A 21059-nucleotide genomic window follows, 5' to 3' on the forward strand; every position below is an offset into this window, starting at 1 on the left:
AAGAAATGTTTATTAAGGTGTGTTCTAAATTATCTAAAAAAAACTGACTTTTGAGTGGCTTTAGGTGGTATAAAGTATAAACTTCCCAAATCTGAAAAGAAAATTATTAAAAATTTTGTTCTTTCTATCCCATTTTTGTGATTTTATGTGGAATAAAATTATTTACCCATTTGGCATTTATTAAACCACTAAAAACAGGTGTTTATACTTTCGCATGTTAAAGATCGCTAAGATTTTCAATAAATACGGTAACAATATGTTTCTTTAGTTACAGTAATTTTCCGTTTTTAGTTCTTTACTTACCAACGATTTATTAATATTCTTTTAATGTCTCCCAACAGTATTTTTCAGTGTATGATGTTGTATATTATCAGTTCTTATTAGTACCAATTTTGAGAATATTTTATGTTTTTAATGTCATAACTAACAATTTGATTGCAACAAAGATTTCTTGGATCGAAATATAAATTAAAAAAAAAGTCGATCATTTAGTTTTTTCTGACCCGTCGTTCGTAGGTGGATTAGCGCTGCCAAAACTGCAACAGGTACAAAAAAACTGATGGCGAATTCGGATTTAACATTAAGTCATGTGGGGAAAATTTGAAACCGAAATTGTTTAATTCTCGATGTTGTATATTATAAACCATCTTACGTCAAGCTGCGGTGTCCAAATGGTAAGGGAGATGTTTTGATGATGATGTTTTTTTAGTCATTTGCCATTTTTATATAAAAATTAAACTAAGATAAAAACTATAAATAGAATAATTTTGATATGGAAAAAGGTCCTGATCCGTAAAGTCCTACTTTAGGTGACGGAATTATTTAAGAATCCTTATTAAGTTCTTGTGTGTTAAGAGTTACTTATTTCTATCTGCAAACTTTTGAAAATTATAATTTCCATTATAATGAATACGTACATTTTACCAAGTTATACTTTTTCGATACACTACAGCTTTCTAAAAAATAGTTGATAGCAATGATCAAAATTTTAATTTAAACCGTCACTGTATTCTGTGTACCATACCATATACGTCGTTATAAATTCCATTTCTTTTCTTGGGAAGATCGTGAATGTTTATGCAACATGACAGAAATAGATATTGTTTTGAACAGAACAGCGTTTTTTATTTATTATAAAACCTATTAGTAATAACTGTAGTACATAATATAAGAAAAATATAATACAAGGTACAGAAAAATCAAGACGCATACAATACTTACGCAAACTACTTACAAACCCTCGTGAACCAGACTCACTCCTTTGGTGACGTGAATCTACGAACGAAATGATGAAATCCGAGATTACCGAAAACATTTAATTGTCTGCTGTGCGTTCTCACGGCAAGACAGAGTGGAACTAGTTTTTACATTTTTAAAAGAGTTGGAGTATGTAAGTTAAATTATGTTTATTTTAATATCTGTAACTGTTTTTTTCTTGAACATAACAGTTATTGTTAATTAATATCTTATTTTATCGCATATCTAAAATCAACTGATTTTACAGAGAAAGTAACAATAAAAAATTGGTATATAGCCAAGGGAGGCAAATAATCTTATAATGTTTATTTATTTATAAAAATGGACAAAGATTTGGGATATTGCACTTCATTATTTTTAATACAGCGAGTAGCTCAAGCAACTCTTGAGCAAATGGGATTTAGATGGACAGAAGTGAAAGACATCAGAAATATTTTGGTGAAAAAAAAGAGAGATCTCCCATTTCCACTCCGGAAATCGTTCTCAAAAAAATTACTTAGAATTTTATTGAAAATAATCTATAACCACCAAAGTTATACATACATTATTTTCAACAAAATTCGAAATAATCTTTTTTGAGAACGATTTCCGGAGTAGAAACCGAAACGTCAACCGTAACAAAGAAGATCCTCAAATTCAGGTTAACAAATGTTAGTACTGTATACACAGATGACCTCTAAGCTATTTATCGCGCCCTAGAACTAACTAAATAATAATTAACTTAGTGCCATACAGTGTGTACGACAATTGTTTCCGAAAAACCTCCTAAGGAAAATTAAAAATGCTCTTTATCAAACTTACATAAATCAAAATGAAGCAAATATAATCTGGATCCTATTCAATGTAGGAATCGAACGCAACGAAATAACGGACTTCTCGAAAAGATGCGATGGTTAGTGATACTTCTGAAATTATAGACACATAGATATCAAGTAAAATTTAGTGTTCATTAAACAATCGATAGCAGGAGCATAGCAAAAGAGATGGAGTGAATCAGATGCAAATTTACGGTAAGTAAAATCCTCCGTGGAATGTGTACCTCGAGAAGACAATAAATCATCATAACTAGTCTCAGACTCGGTCACACAAAGTTAACACATGATTATTCAATTAAAAAGTCTGAAAACCGAGATGTGGAATTTTCAACATAATGTAGATATACTGTGCGAATGTCCGTCCTAAAACATCCAACGTATTAATCACATATCAAAAAATCGGTTGCCTGTAAAGTCGGTTTTACGGGCGAAGATTTTACGCGACAACGTCTTTTTCTCGGTAGAATATTTATTGATATGAATATTATTAAATTGCACAATAGTTGTTTGCAGTTGAAACGCGCTGTTTCTTCTCAATCGACTGAATTACGATTGATTGCAGAGTGATTTAAACTAATAATTTACTTAACACTATCAACATTTGTCAATAGTATGACATAACCTATAAACTCAGTTTCTCAACTTTTGTGTCAATCTAACAATTAATCAATCAATCATAGTTTACGATAATGAAATATTAGTGTACAATTATTTACCTTTATTGTTGTAGTTGTTGTAAATGACGAATCTAAGCACTCCACATTTTCACTACAGACACAGCTGACGATACTTTAACCACACGTGTGAACTTGTATTATGACGCTTTCTCGGTTTTCCAACGCCAAGAACGCTCGAGAAAGACAGAGACACACGCACGCACCGATTCAACGCGCCTAATTCTCTAGTGCTGCGCGCGCAGCGGACCGATCATGTTTGAGTGGGAGAGAGACGCAAGGCATTCGCCGGTCCGGCGGGCCTCTCTCTCGTTCGGTGACTCATCGTAACAGACGTGAGCGGGCGTTACACTTTTTCATGAGTGACTCCGAGCCACAACCTAATTTAAGACGTTGTCACGTCAAAAATTGCTAAGAAGCTAATATGTATCGGACCGGGTTGTAAATAATAACAACAGTATAGGAAATACTACCGACTTTAATTATCACTCCAAAACGTAATGCAAATAACAATATACATTAAATAGACCATCGTCGCGTCTGTCGTCCTCAGTTTTCTCTCAGCTGATTGCGACGTAACCGCACTACATGGTTGCCAATACATCACAGAAGCTTTAGGTCCAAATTGCAATTTTAGCAATATTATAAATTACGTAAAAGAAATATGTAATACAAAATTTAATGTAATTTAATTGTAACCTACTAAATTATCGCTAATGATCATTTGGTCGATGCGATTGCGTAAATAAAAAACCGTGTCATTTTCACTATCTGCAAAAGTACCATCAAATAGGCATTAAATCAACTACTTGAAACTAAAAACATGAATTACCTAAATGAATTGAAATGAATTACTAAAAACCTTCTTCTTCTTAGGGTGCCTGTCCGTTCCGAACGTTGGCGATCATTCTGGCTATGATGACTTTGTTGGTTGCTATACGGAATAGCTGTGTTGAGGTATTTCTATACCATGCTCTCAGGTTAGCAAGCCAGGATATTCTTCTTCGTCCTGGGGCCATTTTCCTTCAATTTTACCTTGCAAAATGCATTGAAGTAGCTCGTATCTGCCTTGATTTCTCATTATATGTCCCAAGTACTGCAGCTTACGGCCCTTCACGATTTTGACCAAATCCGCGGTTGTGCTCATCCTCCGCAGTACTTTTCATTGGTGACATTGAGTTTCCGCCTTCAATGTCCACGTTTCTGCTCCGTACAGAAGCACTGAGTACATGTAACATTTAAGGAGCCTTATTTTTGTCTCTAGGGTGAGGTCATGGCTCTTGAACACAGAGCTCATAATCAAGAATGCACTTTTTGCCTTTCCGATGCGACATTTAATCTCTTGGGTATTGTCCCCCGACTCATTGATTATAGCTCCCAAGTAGTTGTACTGTGAGACACGTTCAATTCCCATTTGGTTCACATACATATTTGCTCCAGTTGTGTTTTCCTTGCTGATGATCATTAGCTTGGTTTTGCTGGTGTTTATAGCCAGTCCATATGTTCTACTTGTTTCCGTTATTTTCTTCATTAAGTTTTGCAGCCCTTCTATGGTATTGGAAAACACTATTGTATCATCTGCATACCGCAAGTTATTGAGCTTGACTCCATTTATTGAGATGCCTTCATCAATATCTTTTAGAGCCTCTTCAAAAATGTGCCTCGAGTACAGATTGAATATCAGTGGTGAAATTATGCACCCCTGCCTCACTCCCCGTAAGATTTTGACTTGATCTGTATATTCTCCATCTATTCGGAGTACCGCTGATTGATTCCAATACAGGTTAACTATTATTTTTAGTCATCAAAAGATGTTAAAAGCCTTAACAGAGTGCCGTATAGATCATCGCTATATAAACATGATAAAATACATCTATCAAAATGGGATAGCAAGTGTGAAACTGGCAGATAAAAAGACCAACGTATTTAAAATAAAACGGGGAGTGCGACAGGGAGACACAATTTCGCCAAAAGTGTTTACAACATTATTAGAGCATATGTTTAAGAACGCAAATCTGAGTGAAAAAAGAATTAATGTCAATGGAGAAATGCTTAGTCATTTGAGGTTTGCTGACGATATTGTCCTTTTTGCTGACAGAATCGATGATGCAGTATCGCAACTGGAGAAACTATACCTAGCCTCCCTACAAGTAGGATTAAAAATCAACCACACAAAAACACAAATCATGACAAATCTTGTGTTAAGCGAAAAGATTTCAGTAAATGGCATGCATACTGAAGAAACCACCTCGTATAAGTACTTAGGACATAAGATACGCATAGGAAGAGATAATCAAACGTGCGAACTAAGCCGCCGCATAGGACTCACTTGGGTGGCATTCGGCAAGCTAAGCTATGTTCTTAAATCAGAACTGCCTATATGTCTTAAAAGAAAAGTCTTATAATCAGTGCGTGTTGCCAGTACTTACATATGGTGCAGAGACATTAACACTAACCAAGAAAGTAAGAAATAAAATTTGTGTTACCCAAAGAGCCATGGAACGATCGATGTTAGGCATTTCTCGTAGGGATCGGATCACGAACAAGGAAATAAGACGGAGAACAGGAGTGACAGATGCCATAGAAAGAATTATCACCCTTAAGTGGAACTGGGCGGGGCACATAGCTAGAATGTCGGATAACAGATGGACACAGCGAATAATACAGTGGAGACCGAGACAAGAAGCACATCGAAGTAGAGGTCGTCCACCAACAAGATGGTCTGATTACATAAAACGGATCGACAAAAATTGGATGCAAACAGCACAAAACAGAAATACATGGAAAAGACTGAGGGAGACCTATATCCAGCAGTGGATAGATCCGGGTTAAATGATGATGACGATTATTTTTAAGTCTCTTCCGTCAATCCCTGTCCTCTTCAGCACTTCCATCATTTGTTCATGCCTGACTCTATCGAAAGCCTTCTTGTAGTCAATCAGGCATGCAAAAACATTACAGCTGACATCACTACATTTCTGAAACAATACCTGCACGCTAAATAAAGCTTCCCTCGTACCAACGGCGTTTACAAATTCAAACTGATTGGGCGCAATTTGTTCCTCGCATTTCCGGTAGATTCTTTTGTGGATGACTTTTAAAAACATCTTCAGCAGATGGCTCATTAGGATTATGGTAAAGCTAACTGGTAAACTAAAAACATAATTTACCTTTATCTAGATTTCCCCACATAAAGGAATCTGTGGTAGTGAAGAGGTGGCCATCTGGAGGGTTTGTTTCGTCAATGGTACAATTTGTCTCTTAGTAGAATAAAATAAAATAATTTTAAATAAAATGATTTTATTTGTTTGCAAATAATTAACAATTGAACTGAATTAAATATAAACATTGCGTGAGCTAGTTAAGAAAACTATTTAGCCAAAATTTTGCTTCTTGAATAAAATGTAAATGTTCTATTACGAAAAATCATCAGCACCGATAATCAGAGGCCAGCATTAATATTAAAATTTTAACCAGTAACAGTTAAGTAGATAACTGTACATTATGGTCTACACTTTAAAGCCTTTCAACCGAACGAGGCCACAAAAATTTCAACGGCATAACTAGAATTGTTTACATCACATAAGTAAACACCAACGGACGTAAGAGAACTGATATGGAAAGATGTATTAATGTAGGTCCTTTATAAAGGCGAATAATCGACGCTAATATATATCTGTTTGAGAAGTGAATTTCATTTCTTTCTACCTTGTGAAGTATAATTCGCCTCATGAGTGTAGTTTTTGACCAGACTGAGTAGCTTATATAATAGCTTCCTCACATGTTGATTTAGTCATTGCAAAAATTAGTACAATCGCCTGTTTGAATATTTCTTTCCTCTGAATCATCGAGAAAAATATTAATAAGAGTAGGATGTGGTCATTACATTTAATTGACGCTATTAGTTGGCATTTCAGCTATTTCTCATATTATAAAATGTCAGTACATGAAATTTAAAATTTGACATTATCAATTGCAACATTGCAACATTGTTGATATACAAATTGTTCAAAATTTTATATAGCAGAAGTGGTTAAAATTCCAAATCACGTCGTTTTTTATTCCACGGACTATCGTAATTAGTTTTTTTTTTCGATGACTATATAAATTTCTATATAAAGGATTAAAACAGCTTTATAACAATTATATTGGATATGGCTAATACCTCTTCAAATTTGGCTTCATTTGGCCGTTTATTAGCAATTTCTATGCTTGAATATAAAAAGCTGTATTATTTCGAAACTATTCTTTTTAAATGTGGAGCATTGGCAATTAGGTCTTTCAATGATCATGCTCCGGCCTCTAACAAAAATTTGTTACTATTGACGTTTGTCAACATTTCTTTTGTTTAATTACCTCCTAGGAGCGCCATTGGTTCCATTACTGCCTGAATCTACGTGTATATATTAAATACTTTTCATGATAAACGACTTCTCTAATTCTAACATACAAAGCCCATAAAAATTTCAACAGTTTGATTAAATGTTTTCCACCGTCAACCACTTGGAAACAATTCATAATTTACTCACATTAAAAGAACAAAATAGTCCACAAAGCAGCCATACACGGAGATTTATAAATTATCTTGCTTTAAACATTTTTTGTTTGGTGATCATTTCAAGCTAGTTTGTTTCTGGGAAATTTTTGCGTGCAAATCTGTCCTATTTCATTGATAACTGTCAGCATGTCTTTACTGACATGATATATTAAATACACAGATTTATATTCGATATATAACCGATATTGTAATAAATAAGTCTTTATGAATATTCTCTGAGTCAACATTATTTGATACTATGATTATGAAGGGGAATCTAAATCTGTTCTAGCAACTAATATCGATAAAACCCGTTTTTATCAAAAGAAAACGCGCGCATATTAAACAAAATGTATTGGCCAGTCCAAACATTCATCACATAATCAACAGAAAAAAAGTCATTGAATATATTTAGAAAGCATTCATGCATTTTATAGATTCAGAATTCTTCATAAGACCCAACAGATATAAATTTATTATGGAGGCTTGAGATTAGAAGAATTGAATATATACCATTTAACATTGGACGGAATGATATACTTTCAAATTTGATGTACAGAAAACATGCAGCAGTGTGTACCGTTACCTTGATAGGAAAAGAGGAGCAACATGTCCCACCACTCCCACCCAATCCGCCTGTTCATTTCGTTCTAGTAGTTCAGTTAATTAACAAACTATATTCTTGATTAAATGTGAAATTATCCACAGTTTAATAATATGTACTAGAAATTCAATATTACAGTATCGTAGTGTCACTCAGATGCAAAATAATACACAGCAAATGAATAAGCACTCATGTACTGAAATCAACAATTTTCCAATATTATAACTTTCATTGGTAAACTAAAATCTTTTGCATTTGAATAAAATGGCTTCTTGTTAAGTTAATGTATTCAAACATTGTGCTTTTTTTTAAATTACTACACTGCGAGTGCATGAGCTCTGAAATCCGCCTTCACCATAGGAATTAATTTACTTTGATAGTCAATAAACAAGTTTCTAATGTTACAAGCGATCTTTACAAGTCTAACATTTATCCTACTCAATTAAAAACCAGTATCAATAGCTAACAGCAATGTTTATACTTTCAACAGCGGAACATTAAATTTTACACATAATATAACAGCAGTCTTTCCATAACTACCAACAAAATGTTTTAAACATTACAATAGTATTATAAAATTTATCTTTTAAATATTAATACATAATATAAAAGTGGGGTACCTTTATATCGAGGGTTAATAAACTTTAATTTTCAACATCAGTTTAACTTTACTGCAAAAGTGGGTACACCAAACCATAGTTTGGTATCTTTTCATTACATAATAAGGATAAAACTTAAGATTATAATAATATGATGGTTAACCATATTAGAAATCATAAACTAAACACAATAAAAAGTTTTAAAATGAAATATGATTACAAAAATCAATACACCAATTACCAGAACAAACACAACGTTTTGTATACAAAAAAATACTAATTAACGATAATTTTATAAAACTATGCTTAAAAATTCATATTGCGATTAAAATTACCCCCCACTGAGCAGTAAATAATAAAAAATAAAGAAACTTTGGCTATGTAGAGCCACAGATGTTTTTGAATGTGCTAAAGCAGCTTACCTGTTGGATGAGTTAATATATTTTTTTTGAGTATTTTTTATTAAGAATGAAGGAATAGATATTTTGATAATGTTTACATAGTTTGGTGATTTTTTCACAATGTAAAATATCAGCTTTGAGTATATTAATCTTGATATCACAGATTTTATTAGTTTGCAAAAAAAAGAATGAAATAGAAGAAAGTTAAACACAACATCCATTAACCTCTCGATATATGAGCTACCTCCTTTCAAACGCATAAGGAAACCATAATGTATAACATTATAAAGGAATGCGATATAAAAAGACAGTACACCACAGTTAAAACATAGTCAATAAGTTAAACATATTAAAAAACTACCTATAGCTATTGTACTTTTCCAACAGAACCTTTATTTCAGAATCTTCTGCTTCATCCTGAAAATATAATTCGATAGATTAAAATGATGAAAAAATTTAAATAACTCATATTTCTTTGCAAGAAAAATGTAGAAAAATGAAAAAAACACACAAAACTTATAAAAATAAAAAAGTACTAAATAGGCGATACTAAATACTCTGCTGCTCTTCGATGTTACACTCCGCAATGGAAAGAGGTGATGCGGGCATTGGAGGAGAGGGAATGTCCTGGCTATCTGATGAATGTAATGGCGGAATATCTTTCCGAGAGAAGGATCAAGGTTGAGAAGGGTACGCTCGGTGACGTAACGGCTGAAGTTTCACAGGAATCGGTATTGGGTCCGACACTATGGTTATTAGAAGAATTATTAGATTATTAAGAAGAGTTATTAGAAGAATTTTTCACCAAGTAACAAAAAAAATTGTTTAATTTATTAATATTTGTCTTTTGAGAACGATTTCCGAAGTGGAAATCGAAACGTCAAAAATATACTTATTTTAAACTTATTTAAATTGTGGCTTATTCCCAACGCAAATAGTATGTAGTCGTACTAAATGTGCAGGTGCACGGCTAACATCAAAGAGATGCATAAAATATCTGGGAGTGACGCTACAACAATATGGCGTTGGGGGGAACATATACGGGTGGTAGACCGGAAGGCAGCGAAGAATGCGGCTGCGTTGGGGAGGGTGATGCCCAACATTGGGCTAAATCAGAAAGGAGGAGGGCCCTACACGGTGTTGTGCAGTCAATCATCCTTTAAGCGGCACCAGTTTAGAGTGGGGCGGTAAAGATACCGACCTACAAGGGTGCTCATGATACGAGTGGACAGAACAAGTCTGTTGCAAGTAGCATGCGCATACAGGACTGTATCTGCGGCGGCCTTGTGGACTAGCATGTCCACAAACACATGCAAAGGAAAGCAACACGAGTTGCTTTCCTCTGCATGTGTTTGTAGTAGAAAGGAGACATATCTATGAGAGAAGAGAGCATTTGACTACAGCCATAAAAAAAGAAAAAAGGGAAAGATGGTAAGAGTGGAACATCACGAGATATGTTGAAGGTGCTGATGCTGAGCTTAAAGGACTGGCTGGACTGTGGTCACAGGCGATTGGATTACTCAGAAGACAAGGACAGACAAATGCCTATACTAAGAATACTCCGACACTGTTACTCACACAATGCTGGAGTGTAGTAGATTGACAGTGGAGAGAAATATAATGTATAAGAAAATAGGTATGAACCGCGTGACTGTGAGAGAGATGATCATGAAAATGACGGGAAGTTAGGAGGGATGAAATAGTGTACACAATTACATCCAAGCAGTCATTAAGATCACCTGTGCAATTGATTTTGAAAAAGTTTTTGACAAGGTTCGACATAGCAAAATGCTCGAAATATTGAAAACAGCTGGATTGGACGATAAAGATACACGAATTATTACAAATCTATACTGGCATCAAGTGGCAGGAATAAAAGTTGAACAAGAACTGTCGGATGAAATGAATACAAAACAGGAGTGAGACAAGGCTGTATAGTATCGCCTTTACTCTTTAACTTGTATTAAGAAGAAATATTTAAGGAAGCCCTAAAGAAGAAAACAGAAGGTATTATTGTTAATGGTGTAACCGTAAATGAGATATGCCGACGATACCTTAGTGTTGGCTGAATGAGGACAAGACCTTCAAAATCTAATAAACAAAATTAAACAACGTTAAGAAAACTAAATATATGATAGTTATCAAACAAAACTATATACAGGAAGACGGTATAAAAATCGGAGATTCCGTACTGAACAGAGTAGAGAAACTCGTGTAAACAACAGTAAAATCGTATAAATAAAGACCTTATATTTCATTGTTTATCTATTCCAAAAAAAGATTCAGTGGTTTTAACTGATTATTTTGATAATAAAAATACAGTTGATCAATTAAAATGCTGGAAGACTGTATTAAATTTAAAACATATTTATCCTAAATTGGTTTGGTACTTTCTGCACAGTATAAGTACGAGTATATTCTTTTTAAGCAATATACTGTGCTTTCTGTATAAAGTGTTACTTCTTAATAATTTTGGAGTTTAGAGCAGAGTGTAAGTCTAACAAAAAAAAAAAAAAATGAGTGACAGTAATAACAACAGTGTATTTAGTGATAGTGATAGTAGTCATCCAATAAAAAAAATAAAATAACCAATTCTAGATTTAAATAAAAACATTTAATGTTAAGTGGTAAGAAGATCCTTCTTTTAAAATATGGGTTAAGGCTTTGCCACATAATAAAAAATGTATGTGGAAAGTGTGTAATGCAGAAATTTTATGTGACAAAAGTGAAAACTGCAAAAACATGCTGCAGGTAAGAAATATTTAAAAAAAATGACTGCTATTAAATCTAGTTCAAGTATTTCCTCGTATTTGGCAACTGGTAATACTTCTTTAAAACACCAAAATGCCGTGAAAGGCGCCGAAATAAGATTAAGTGTTTTTTTTTTTGCTGAATATAACGTGGCTAAATATCATAAATATACACATTCTTATATTTCTGTTATAAAACCCATTTTGTAAACGGGAGGGAATTTTTTCATAAAAGTGGGAATTTTTAAGGCAAGTTGAGGGAAAAAGCTTGCAAAAGATTGGCAACACTGTCCTAACACAATAGTTTATTGAGTACTTAACAGATTTACAAAATCTATTTTTCAAAATATAAACACAAACACAAAGCTAAACGTTTAATTTGGATTAATTGAAAGAACTTCATGATATGATTATGAAGTAAATGTGATTGTAAATCACATTGTATGTAATTTTCTGCTGTAACTTGGTTATTTTACTTTATGCATTGCAACACAGGACAGAATACGTAATACCGTTTATTATTATTATAATTAAACCTAACCTAAATTTCTAGCTTTGTGTTTGATTTACTTGTTTGTGTTTATTTAAAAAAATGGATTTTGTAAATCTGTTACTACTCAATAAACTCTTGGTGTTAGCATATGTTTTAATTTTAATACTGTTTTCCAGCCTTTTAATTGATCAACTGTCTTTTTATTATCAAAATAATGTAAAAACTCTTTTTTTGGAGAAGGTACACAATGGAATGTAATGGCCTATATTTATACGACTTTTACTTCTTCTTTTTATGTAGACATGACTCTTGTCTGTTTTTCAATGTGCCTACAATAAGTTGCCGTTCCATCGTATACGTGGTCTTCCTATTGAAGAACCGTTTCTTGTCGTCTTTACTACACTATTTGATGCCATTCGGCTTATATAATCGATCCATACTACTCATCTATTTCTTACCCAGTTTGTGATGTTCTCCACCTTGCATCTACTTCGTATATCTACTTCTAGCTCTGTCCCATAGAGTTTTACTATAAATTTTTTTAAGTGTTTTCATCTCTGCTGTTTCTAACATCCTTTTTGTCCTGTCTGTATCAGGTCGTGTTTCTGCCGCGTATGTCATTATTGGTTCGATGACTGTTTTGTAAATTCTCCCTTTTATTTTTTTTTCGATATTTTTATTTCTCCATATTGTTTCATTCAGGCAACCTGTGGCTCTGTTTGCTCTATTCTCTTGAGATCTTCCACTTCCGTTTCGAGCTTTCCGTAGCTAGATAATGTGATACCTAGATATTTAAACTTGATCACTTGTTCTATTATCTTAGCTTCCAGCTCCAATTTACATCTTAGACATTTGCTGTTATAACCATGCATTTTGTGTTTTTTGGTAAAATTAACATGTTAAATTTTCTGACGGTTATATTAAATTGGTGCAGCATACGTTGTAAATCAACTTTACTCTGAGAGAGTAGTACTGCGTCGTCTGTATAGAACATTATTTTAAGTTGTTTTTCTCCCATTTGGTATTTGGATTTTTATGTCTTACTTTTTTTTATTATTTCATCGATAATAAGGTTGAACAATAGAGGACTCAGGGAATCTCCCTGTCTTATCCCATTACCAGCTTCAACAGGGTCAGTTAGTTTTTCTTCTAATTTTACTTTTACTGTGTTGCTTTGGTAGATAATTTCGATCGTTTTGATTATTTCTAGAGATATCTCTCTTGCGTACAATAAATGGATAACGTCCTTTAATTTGACCCGATCCAATGCCTTCATAAGGTCCAGAAAACATAGATATACCGTCTATTGTATTCTAATGATTTCTCTTGCGCTTGTCTCATTATAAATATAGCGTCGGTGCATGATATTCCCGACCTAAAACCTTGTTGTTCTTCTGCTAGTGTTATAATTTCATTCAATTTATTTGTTATTACTGTGGTTGTTAATTTTAACGACTTTTACTGTTGCATCCAATATATATGCTGTGAACTTCGCTATATAATACAATGTAAACAGCAGCAGAGTAGGACTCGATAGCAGACATGACACTTTGGCTAAGTGGAGGGGGTACGAGTTCGTGTTATCCCAATATAGACGACTACTACGAATAGGCTGGGTCGACAGAGTTAGAAATGAGGAGGTCCTTAGACGCCTGAACCAAACAACACAACTGGTCAATATAATAAAGAGGCGCAAGTTGGAATACTTACTGGAATGTTACTGGGTCACATTATGAGACACCCTACAAATATAAAAAGAATTATGATAGGAAGTCTTGAGTAAGTCAGTCTGAAAACTAAAGGCCTATCCGCAGCTGAGAAGAAGATCCGTAAACAAGAAAAAATAGCTGCTGGTATACTGCATATATCATACCGTACGGATGATGACTTCTGACCATATAATACCCGCATACACGTCTAAAGTAATCGGTCCACGAGATGAATGGGTCGGCGAAACACAAACTCAGGCTGCAGGATTACACCTGGCACACAGACGGGTCTAAAACTGCAGAAGGGTTGAGTGCAGGAATTTACAATAGTGGAGGAAACGTATTTTTTTTATTTATTTATTCAATAAATGGATACATTTTAGAAGTTTTCAAAGAATTCAAATACTTGGGAGCAGTGATGATAGCCGAAAACAGTTATGAAAAAGATGTAGCAGCTAGAATCCTAGCAGGAAATAAAGCATATTATTCCGTAGCGGCGCTACTTAAATCAAAATTGCTCTCAAAGAGAGCTAAAGCAATGGTACCTATAAAACATTGTAATTCGCCCTATAATAACGTATGGAAGACGTGGACACTGGACCAGCGTGAAACAACATAATTATTAGTCTTAGAACGGAAGATCTTTGGGCATTGTAGAGATAGTAGAGAAGATACATAAATACAGGCAAATAGGATAAGATGGGCAGAACATGTACTGAGATCGAATAATGAAAATCTACTAAATACAACCTTCTTGGAAAGGCCCGATGGAAAAAAGTCAGTTGATCGCCCAAGAAAAAGATGGAAAGTTGCAGTAACGAATGATCTACATAAGATAGGGGTACAACAAATTGCTGCACGGGACTGGCAAGAGTGGAGGAAAATAGTAAACGCCGGCTAAGACTAGAAGTTATAGAGCCAAGAAAGAAGAAGAAGGAGGAAATGTAAACATTTCTATTCTACTAGGAGAATACACATCTGTACTTTAGGTAGCGATTTATACAATCACGCATTGTGCTAATTAACATGAGGGTTTTTGAACTCAAGCGGATTAACATATGCACAGATAATGAAGCGGCTATCGAAGCTCTCAGTAGCATTAAGGTAATATCTAGGCTAGTCTGGGAATACAAAGTAGAACTCAATAGACTGGCGAAACATAAAAGTGTAACACTAGTATAGATACTGGGTCCTCAGGGATATGATAATGAAAGAGCTGATGGACTCACAGAAAAGCATCAGCTACAAAATACTTCGGTCGAAAGCCGGCTATATGAGTGCCGAAAAGCCCTAAAGCAATGTGCACGACAGGAAAACACCTATCAAATACTCCAAAAACATATGATCTCAACGAACAAGATCTTTACAAGCTGGTATAGGATTCCACAATTCTGGAATGGGCATCACGAATAAATGAAAGACGTACAACTCGTTAATTACTGCAGTGCAACCGGTTTAAAAACAGACGACATCCGAAAAAAGACCTTGTCGGTGTTGTTATAGGTCAAACAACGCACCTATAAGTCTACATCTTCGGAGACTCCTAACTAAAAAACCTATATGAGGCATATTTTGTAATTAATCCACAATAACTCCACAATCAGCATTTGTGTCATCAAAAATCCTTTAAACTTATGCTATTAGTAAATATGCCTTTCTTAAAACCATTGAATAAATGGACAACCAAAAGTTTAAATTCTTTGATCAATCATTATTTATTATAACGCATTTATCAAGAAAAAAACTAAAAGAACTAAAAAATAAAAAGTAGTTCATGAGCTTTTGTTTGAAAACAATATCTTTTACTAAACAATATTTTTAAGAGAAAGTTTCTTACCAGTTTATCATCACTTTTACAATTTTTGGCCTTGTCCAACCACTCAACAGCCTCTTTATATTCCCCACTTTGTATATGACATTTGGCAATCATCAATTTGTTCGATTTCCAATCGTAATTTATATGTTTCTCAGCTTCCAAGAAGTTCTGAAGAGCGTCAGGATAGGTAGAGTTTGGAGGGTCACCAAAAAAGGTTGATGCCACCTTCCGTTCATACCTAGGACGAAAAAAATATTTCTTATGCTTAATACAGATACATGGCCACAACCCACAACTACGGAATGTATACGTTTGAAAAAACGAGCTACTATTTTTTAATTTACCATTTCAATCCAGCTGCCTCGAAATTAAAGTGTCCCATCATATGGTGTAGAGTTCCATCGAGGGGATTTAGTTCCAAAGCTCTCAACACGTGTTTTTTGAACAGAGCTCCATCCGAAAGTTTTTCAGAAATGGAACCAAAGCCACACCTGTCGCCAACTAGAATGGCATACCATTTGTGGGCCTCTGAGCTGTCTTCTTTGAATCGCAGTGATGCTTCACAAGCGTCAATTCCTAAATACAAATAAAGGAAACAAAAATCAAACAGTTCGTTAATACAACGTTGGAAGTCGAAGAAATGAACATAGAGCAAATACATCTTGCAACGAAGCAAATGTTGAACACTCCAGTACACATCAGTTTATCAAAACACCTACTACAGTGTTTAGATCAAGAGCTGGTAGACAATTTTTAAGGAACTTTGTGAAATTTAATTTTTGGTAATATACATTTGAGGAAATATGTATCTGAGGCAATTTGAGATTTGGACCGAATAATATGTATAATTAAAAAAACGCTAGTGCAACACAGTATTTGTAGCCCAGTCTGGCTAAAAAAAAGGTCGAAAATTTTTTCGCGGATATCTTGAAGATTTTAAGACGTAAGTGGGGGTTACAAGATGACGAATAGATGAAAAACTACTCGTATTTTTACCTTGCGTTTTTTTAAAACAATAATTTATGGTCACAATTTGATTTTTTGTCTATAAGTCTTTTCCTTTATATTTTACATAAACAATATTTATATCATTTTTTATATCAAGAATATCTTCCCGTTTTTTAAATTAAATTGATAAATAATTATCATCTTTTACCGTCTTTTAAATTTGTGCGAAATTTCCCCCCGATCGGCCAAATAGTTTAAAAGTTATTTAATTTGTATATCCCTATTTAAACTATCGAACTTGCTCTATTAATGATGCTAGACACATTTAGCAAATTTCATAGGATGTTTTAAGACTAACTATCTCAGAAGTTAAATGCATATTGCGTTTTCATCGAAATTATTTACAAAATAAACGTTTGAAAAAGGGGTATGTTTTTTACTTATAAACAATTGTAATAACTTCTATATTTTTCAAGCTACAGACTTGTACGTACAACCATTGGATAGCTGGTAAAAAACTCACATTAAAAAAAACCTATGACCAATAGGAACGAAGTTAGGGGCTATTTAAAAAAATCATATCGCCATTGTTTATAAATATTAAGAAGTAAAATTTGCACAAATTTTGAATAAAAATCTAAACTTTATATTGAAACTTATAGCTATAAAATTCATCCAATTTTTCGAAACTTACAGCCCTTCGAAACGAAGGTACTTTCGAAAGATCGACATAGGAAAGCGGAGGGGATAACTGTTTCAGCTCCGTTTTTTTTTCGAGATCGGAACTTCAAATTGAAAGACGTAGGAAAAATTTACATTATCTCGGCTTCCATTGCAGCTCTTTTTTTTTAATCTGGAGTAGCTCGTCTAAATATGCATAACTACATAGTTTTCACTGACCGGAAAATATGGGAAACCTCGGAAAAATTGAGTCCATTAATTCACCGTAAAAACTTACTCTTTTAAATTTGTCTGGAATAGTCTGTCTCAGTATTAATAATAATGACATAATTTTCACCCCCCCCCCCGGAAATATTGGAAAATCCCGGAAAATCAACATAAGTATAATTAATATAAGGAATATAATAATATAATGTGTAAAAAATTACCTGAAATTTAATTTATAAAAATAAAAGTATTATTACATCATTGATATAAAATGAAAAAAAATGTATGTTAATTTTCCAGGATTTTCTGAGATTTCCGGGGAGGTGAAAATTATGCCATCATTATTAATATACTGCGACAGACTATTCCAGCCAAATTAAAAAAAGTAAGTTTTTACGGTGAATTAATGGACTCAATTTTTCCGAGGTTTCCCATATTTTCCGGTCAGTGAAAACTATGTAGTTATTCATATTTAGACGAGCTACTCCAGATTAAAAAAAGAGGCTTCTAACTGCAATGGAAGCCGAAATAATGTAAATTTTCCCTGCGTGTTTCAATTTGAAGTTCCGATCTCGAAAAAAAAACGGAGCTCAAACAGTTATCCCCTCCACTTTCCTATGTCGATCTTTCGAAAGTACCTTCGTTTCAAAGGGCTGTAAGTTGGGAAAAATTTGATGAATGTTTAGATTTTTCTTCAAAATTTGTGCAAATTTTACTTCATAATGTTTATAAACAATGGAGATATGATTTTTTAAAAAATAGTCCCTAACTTCGCTCCTATTGCACATAGTATTTTTCCTATTGGAGGTATTTTTTTTGTGAGTTTTTTTACCAGCTATCCAATGGTTGTACGTACAAGTTTTTAGCTCGAAAAATATAGAAGTTATTACAATTGTTTATAAGTAAAAAACATACCCCCTTTTCAAACGTTTATTTTGTAAATAATTACGATGAAAACGCAATATGCATTTAACTTCTGAGATAGTTTAAGTCTTAAAGAATCGTATGAAATTTGCTAAATGTGTCTAGCATCATTAATAGAGCAAGTTCAAGAGTTTAAATATTTAGCCTCAGGGATAAATAAATTAAATAACTTTTAAAATATTTGACCGATCGTGGGGAAATTTCGCACAAATATTTGTTTTTTTAATTTTTAATTTTTTGTTGTTAAAAACAACATTTTATTTTGTTATTAAAAAATTAATAAAATTTATAAATTAGTGCAACAAAACTACTTTTTGCAAATATCTCCGTAAATTATTTATCAATTTTAATTTAAAAAACGGGAAAATAAAGGGAAAAAACTTATAGACAAAAAATCAAATTGGGACCATAAATTATTGTAAAAAAAAGGCAAGGTAAAAATACGAGTACTTTTTCATCTATTCCGTCATCTAGTAACCTCCACCTATGCCTTAAAAGCTTCAGATATCTGCGAAAAATTTTGCCATGAAATCGATGATTTTTGCATAACGAGACTGGGCTATTGCAGTGCGATTGGATTTTGTTAAGCAACACAACATAAAAGGCAAGCATGTAACTTTTTAGGAAAAGTGTTTGTTTGATAGATTAAAAATAGTTGAAAGATTGTCATTTGTAATAAGATACGTGTTGCTATACAAGCGTATACGAATATAAACAATATGCATTCTTGTTAATAAATCATGAAAAAATAATTAAATTGATTGTGTAATTTTTAATAAAATGTTTGGCAATATAATTAAATTGATTGTGTAATTTTTAATAAAATGTTTGGCAAAATAATTAAGTTTTATTGAAAAAATATAGAATCAGTCAAAATGTAGGTTTAAGTGTAAAGACATTACCTTATCGGAAAATATAAGTTTATTATGCACCGTGTTACAATAATTTCTCGCAGCTGTAAGCTTGCTGTTAGTCACAGTCTACCTATATAATACTTCCTCGCCGTGTAAATAAAAAAATAAAAATAATGCGATCAATAAAATCCCACTGGAATGACCTGTTAAATTTATCTGGCTTATTTACTTTATATTTTATTGAATACTACAAACTAAATGATATTGAAATTCGAAATACTATTCAAACTTGACTGCCAGCTCTCCCTCGACGGAATCTGGTTGACAAGACTGTATATGGGCTCCTTCAGAAATGACCTTAAATGACGTACCGCAGTGTAGTTCCAATGTAAAGTGCTCATTTCATTTCCATTTACAAGAATCACATTCAATCCAATGCTAAATCGTCTATGTTCAGTTTTTCGAATGCCAATACTTTTTATTTAACAAATATATATAAATAAATAAATATAAATAAAATACGTGAAAGTAAAAAGTTCCATACCATTAAAAACATTTTCTTTAATAACTTCTTTGTCATCATTAAAATCTGCTATCTTTTTATGGGCTTTCCCAATACGCCAGAGCAATTCTGAGTTTTCTGGGTGCTCTATACACAAATCTCTTAATTTCATTAGCGCCTCTTGTACTTCTTTGAAGACACCACTATTCAATTTAACATCTATGATATTCAGAATCTAAAACAGGAAAATCGATTGATATGGAAGTTCTCATGCAAAAAGCAGTATATATATATATATATATATATATATATATATATATATATATATATATATATATATATATATATATATATATATATATGTACAGTAAACTCCCTCTATAATGAGAACTGAAATGGCAGACTAATTACCTCGTTATAAGCGGATCTCGTTATATCCAACAATAATAATACTGTGCATACATATGAATATGTAGTTTTATAAAACATTAACTTTCTATAGTGAAGCCATTCGGAGCAATATAAGATGCTAATAAATATTGAAAAAAGCTGTTTACTTTTATTGTCAATGAAATACATTAAAACAAAAAAAGAGTTGTTTACTTTTATTGTCAATATACGTCACACAAAAATCTGTATTCTGTAAATCTGTATAAAGCGTATTTTTAAGAATTACATAAACTACTGCGTCTGCAATTGGAAGAAGTCTGTCATATTTGACTGCTCTAAATTGACCAGTATTAAATCTATCATATTTTCTAAAGATGTGTAACAGCTTTGTGCTTCTTCATTTGCGTTTTTTCTTTGGATAAAGTTTCTGACAACCTTTAAAACACTTTCCACATCTTGTCTATTAGGACCTATATTATTAGGTGTGAATGGTCAACCCTCTACAATGACACTTGTGAATCATAAATTGTAAATTTCCGACTAAGAATCATAAATTGTAAGAAGTTTATTGCGGACGGCAATTAAAAAGGGTATTTATTTATAGCTACGGTCGGGCCAAAACGTAAAAAACACGTTTTTCAATCTTATTTTCTCTCGTTATAAGCAAATTTACCTCGCTATAGAGGGTTATAGTTCAATAGAAATTTTACGTTACATCTAATGTACCTCGTTATAAGCGAAAACTCGTAATACGTGTTCGTTATAGAGGGAATATACTATATATTTATATATATATATATATTTTTTTTTTTTTTTTTTTTTTTTTTTTTTTTTTTTTTTTTTTTCTGTTTTGCGAGACAAACCATTACATTTTACTTTTAATCTTCACTCGTTTTAA

The 21059-nt window shown here is 32.9% G+C and overlaps 1 protein-coding gene across 2 annotated transcripts in view; it reads right to left on the reverse strand.

Moving 5' to 3' along the window:
* Nucleotides 1-6029: 6029 nt before the first annotated feature.
* Nucleotides 6030-21059, reverse strand: part of LOC140437163 (regulator of microtubule dynamics protein 1-like) — a 38032-nt gene continuing 23002 nt past the window's right edge. For both annotated transcript variants that reach the window (XM_072526507.1, XM_072526508.1), the window contains exons 4-7: nt 19814-20006; nt 16000-16231; nt 15677-15893; nt 6030-9304 (exon numbers count right to left, since the gene is read on the reverse strand). In XM_072526507.1, the coding sequence (XP_072382608.1) occupies nt 9245-9304; nt 15677-15893; nt 16000-16231; nt 19814-20006 (702 nt within the window). In that variant the 3' untranslated portion in view covers nt 6030-9244. The remainder of the gene's footprint in view (nt 9305-15676; nt 15894-15999; nt 16232-19813; nt 20007-21059) is intronic.

This window comes from Diabrotica undecimpunctata, chromosome 3, assembly GCF_040954645.1.
Source record: "Diabrotica undecimpunctata isolate CICGRU chromosome 3, icDiaUnde3, whole genome shotgun sequence".
Taxonomy (NCBI): Eukaryota; Metazoa; Arthropoda; class Insecta; order Coleoptera; family Chrysomelidae; genus Diabrotica; species Diabrotica undecimpunctata.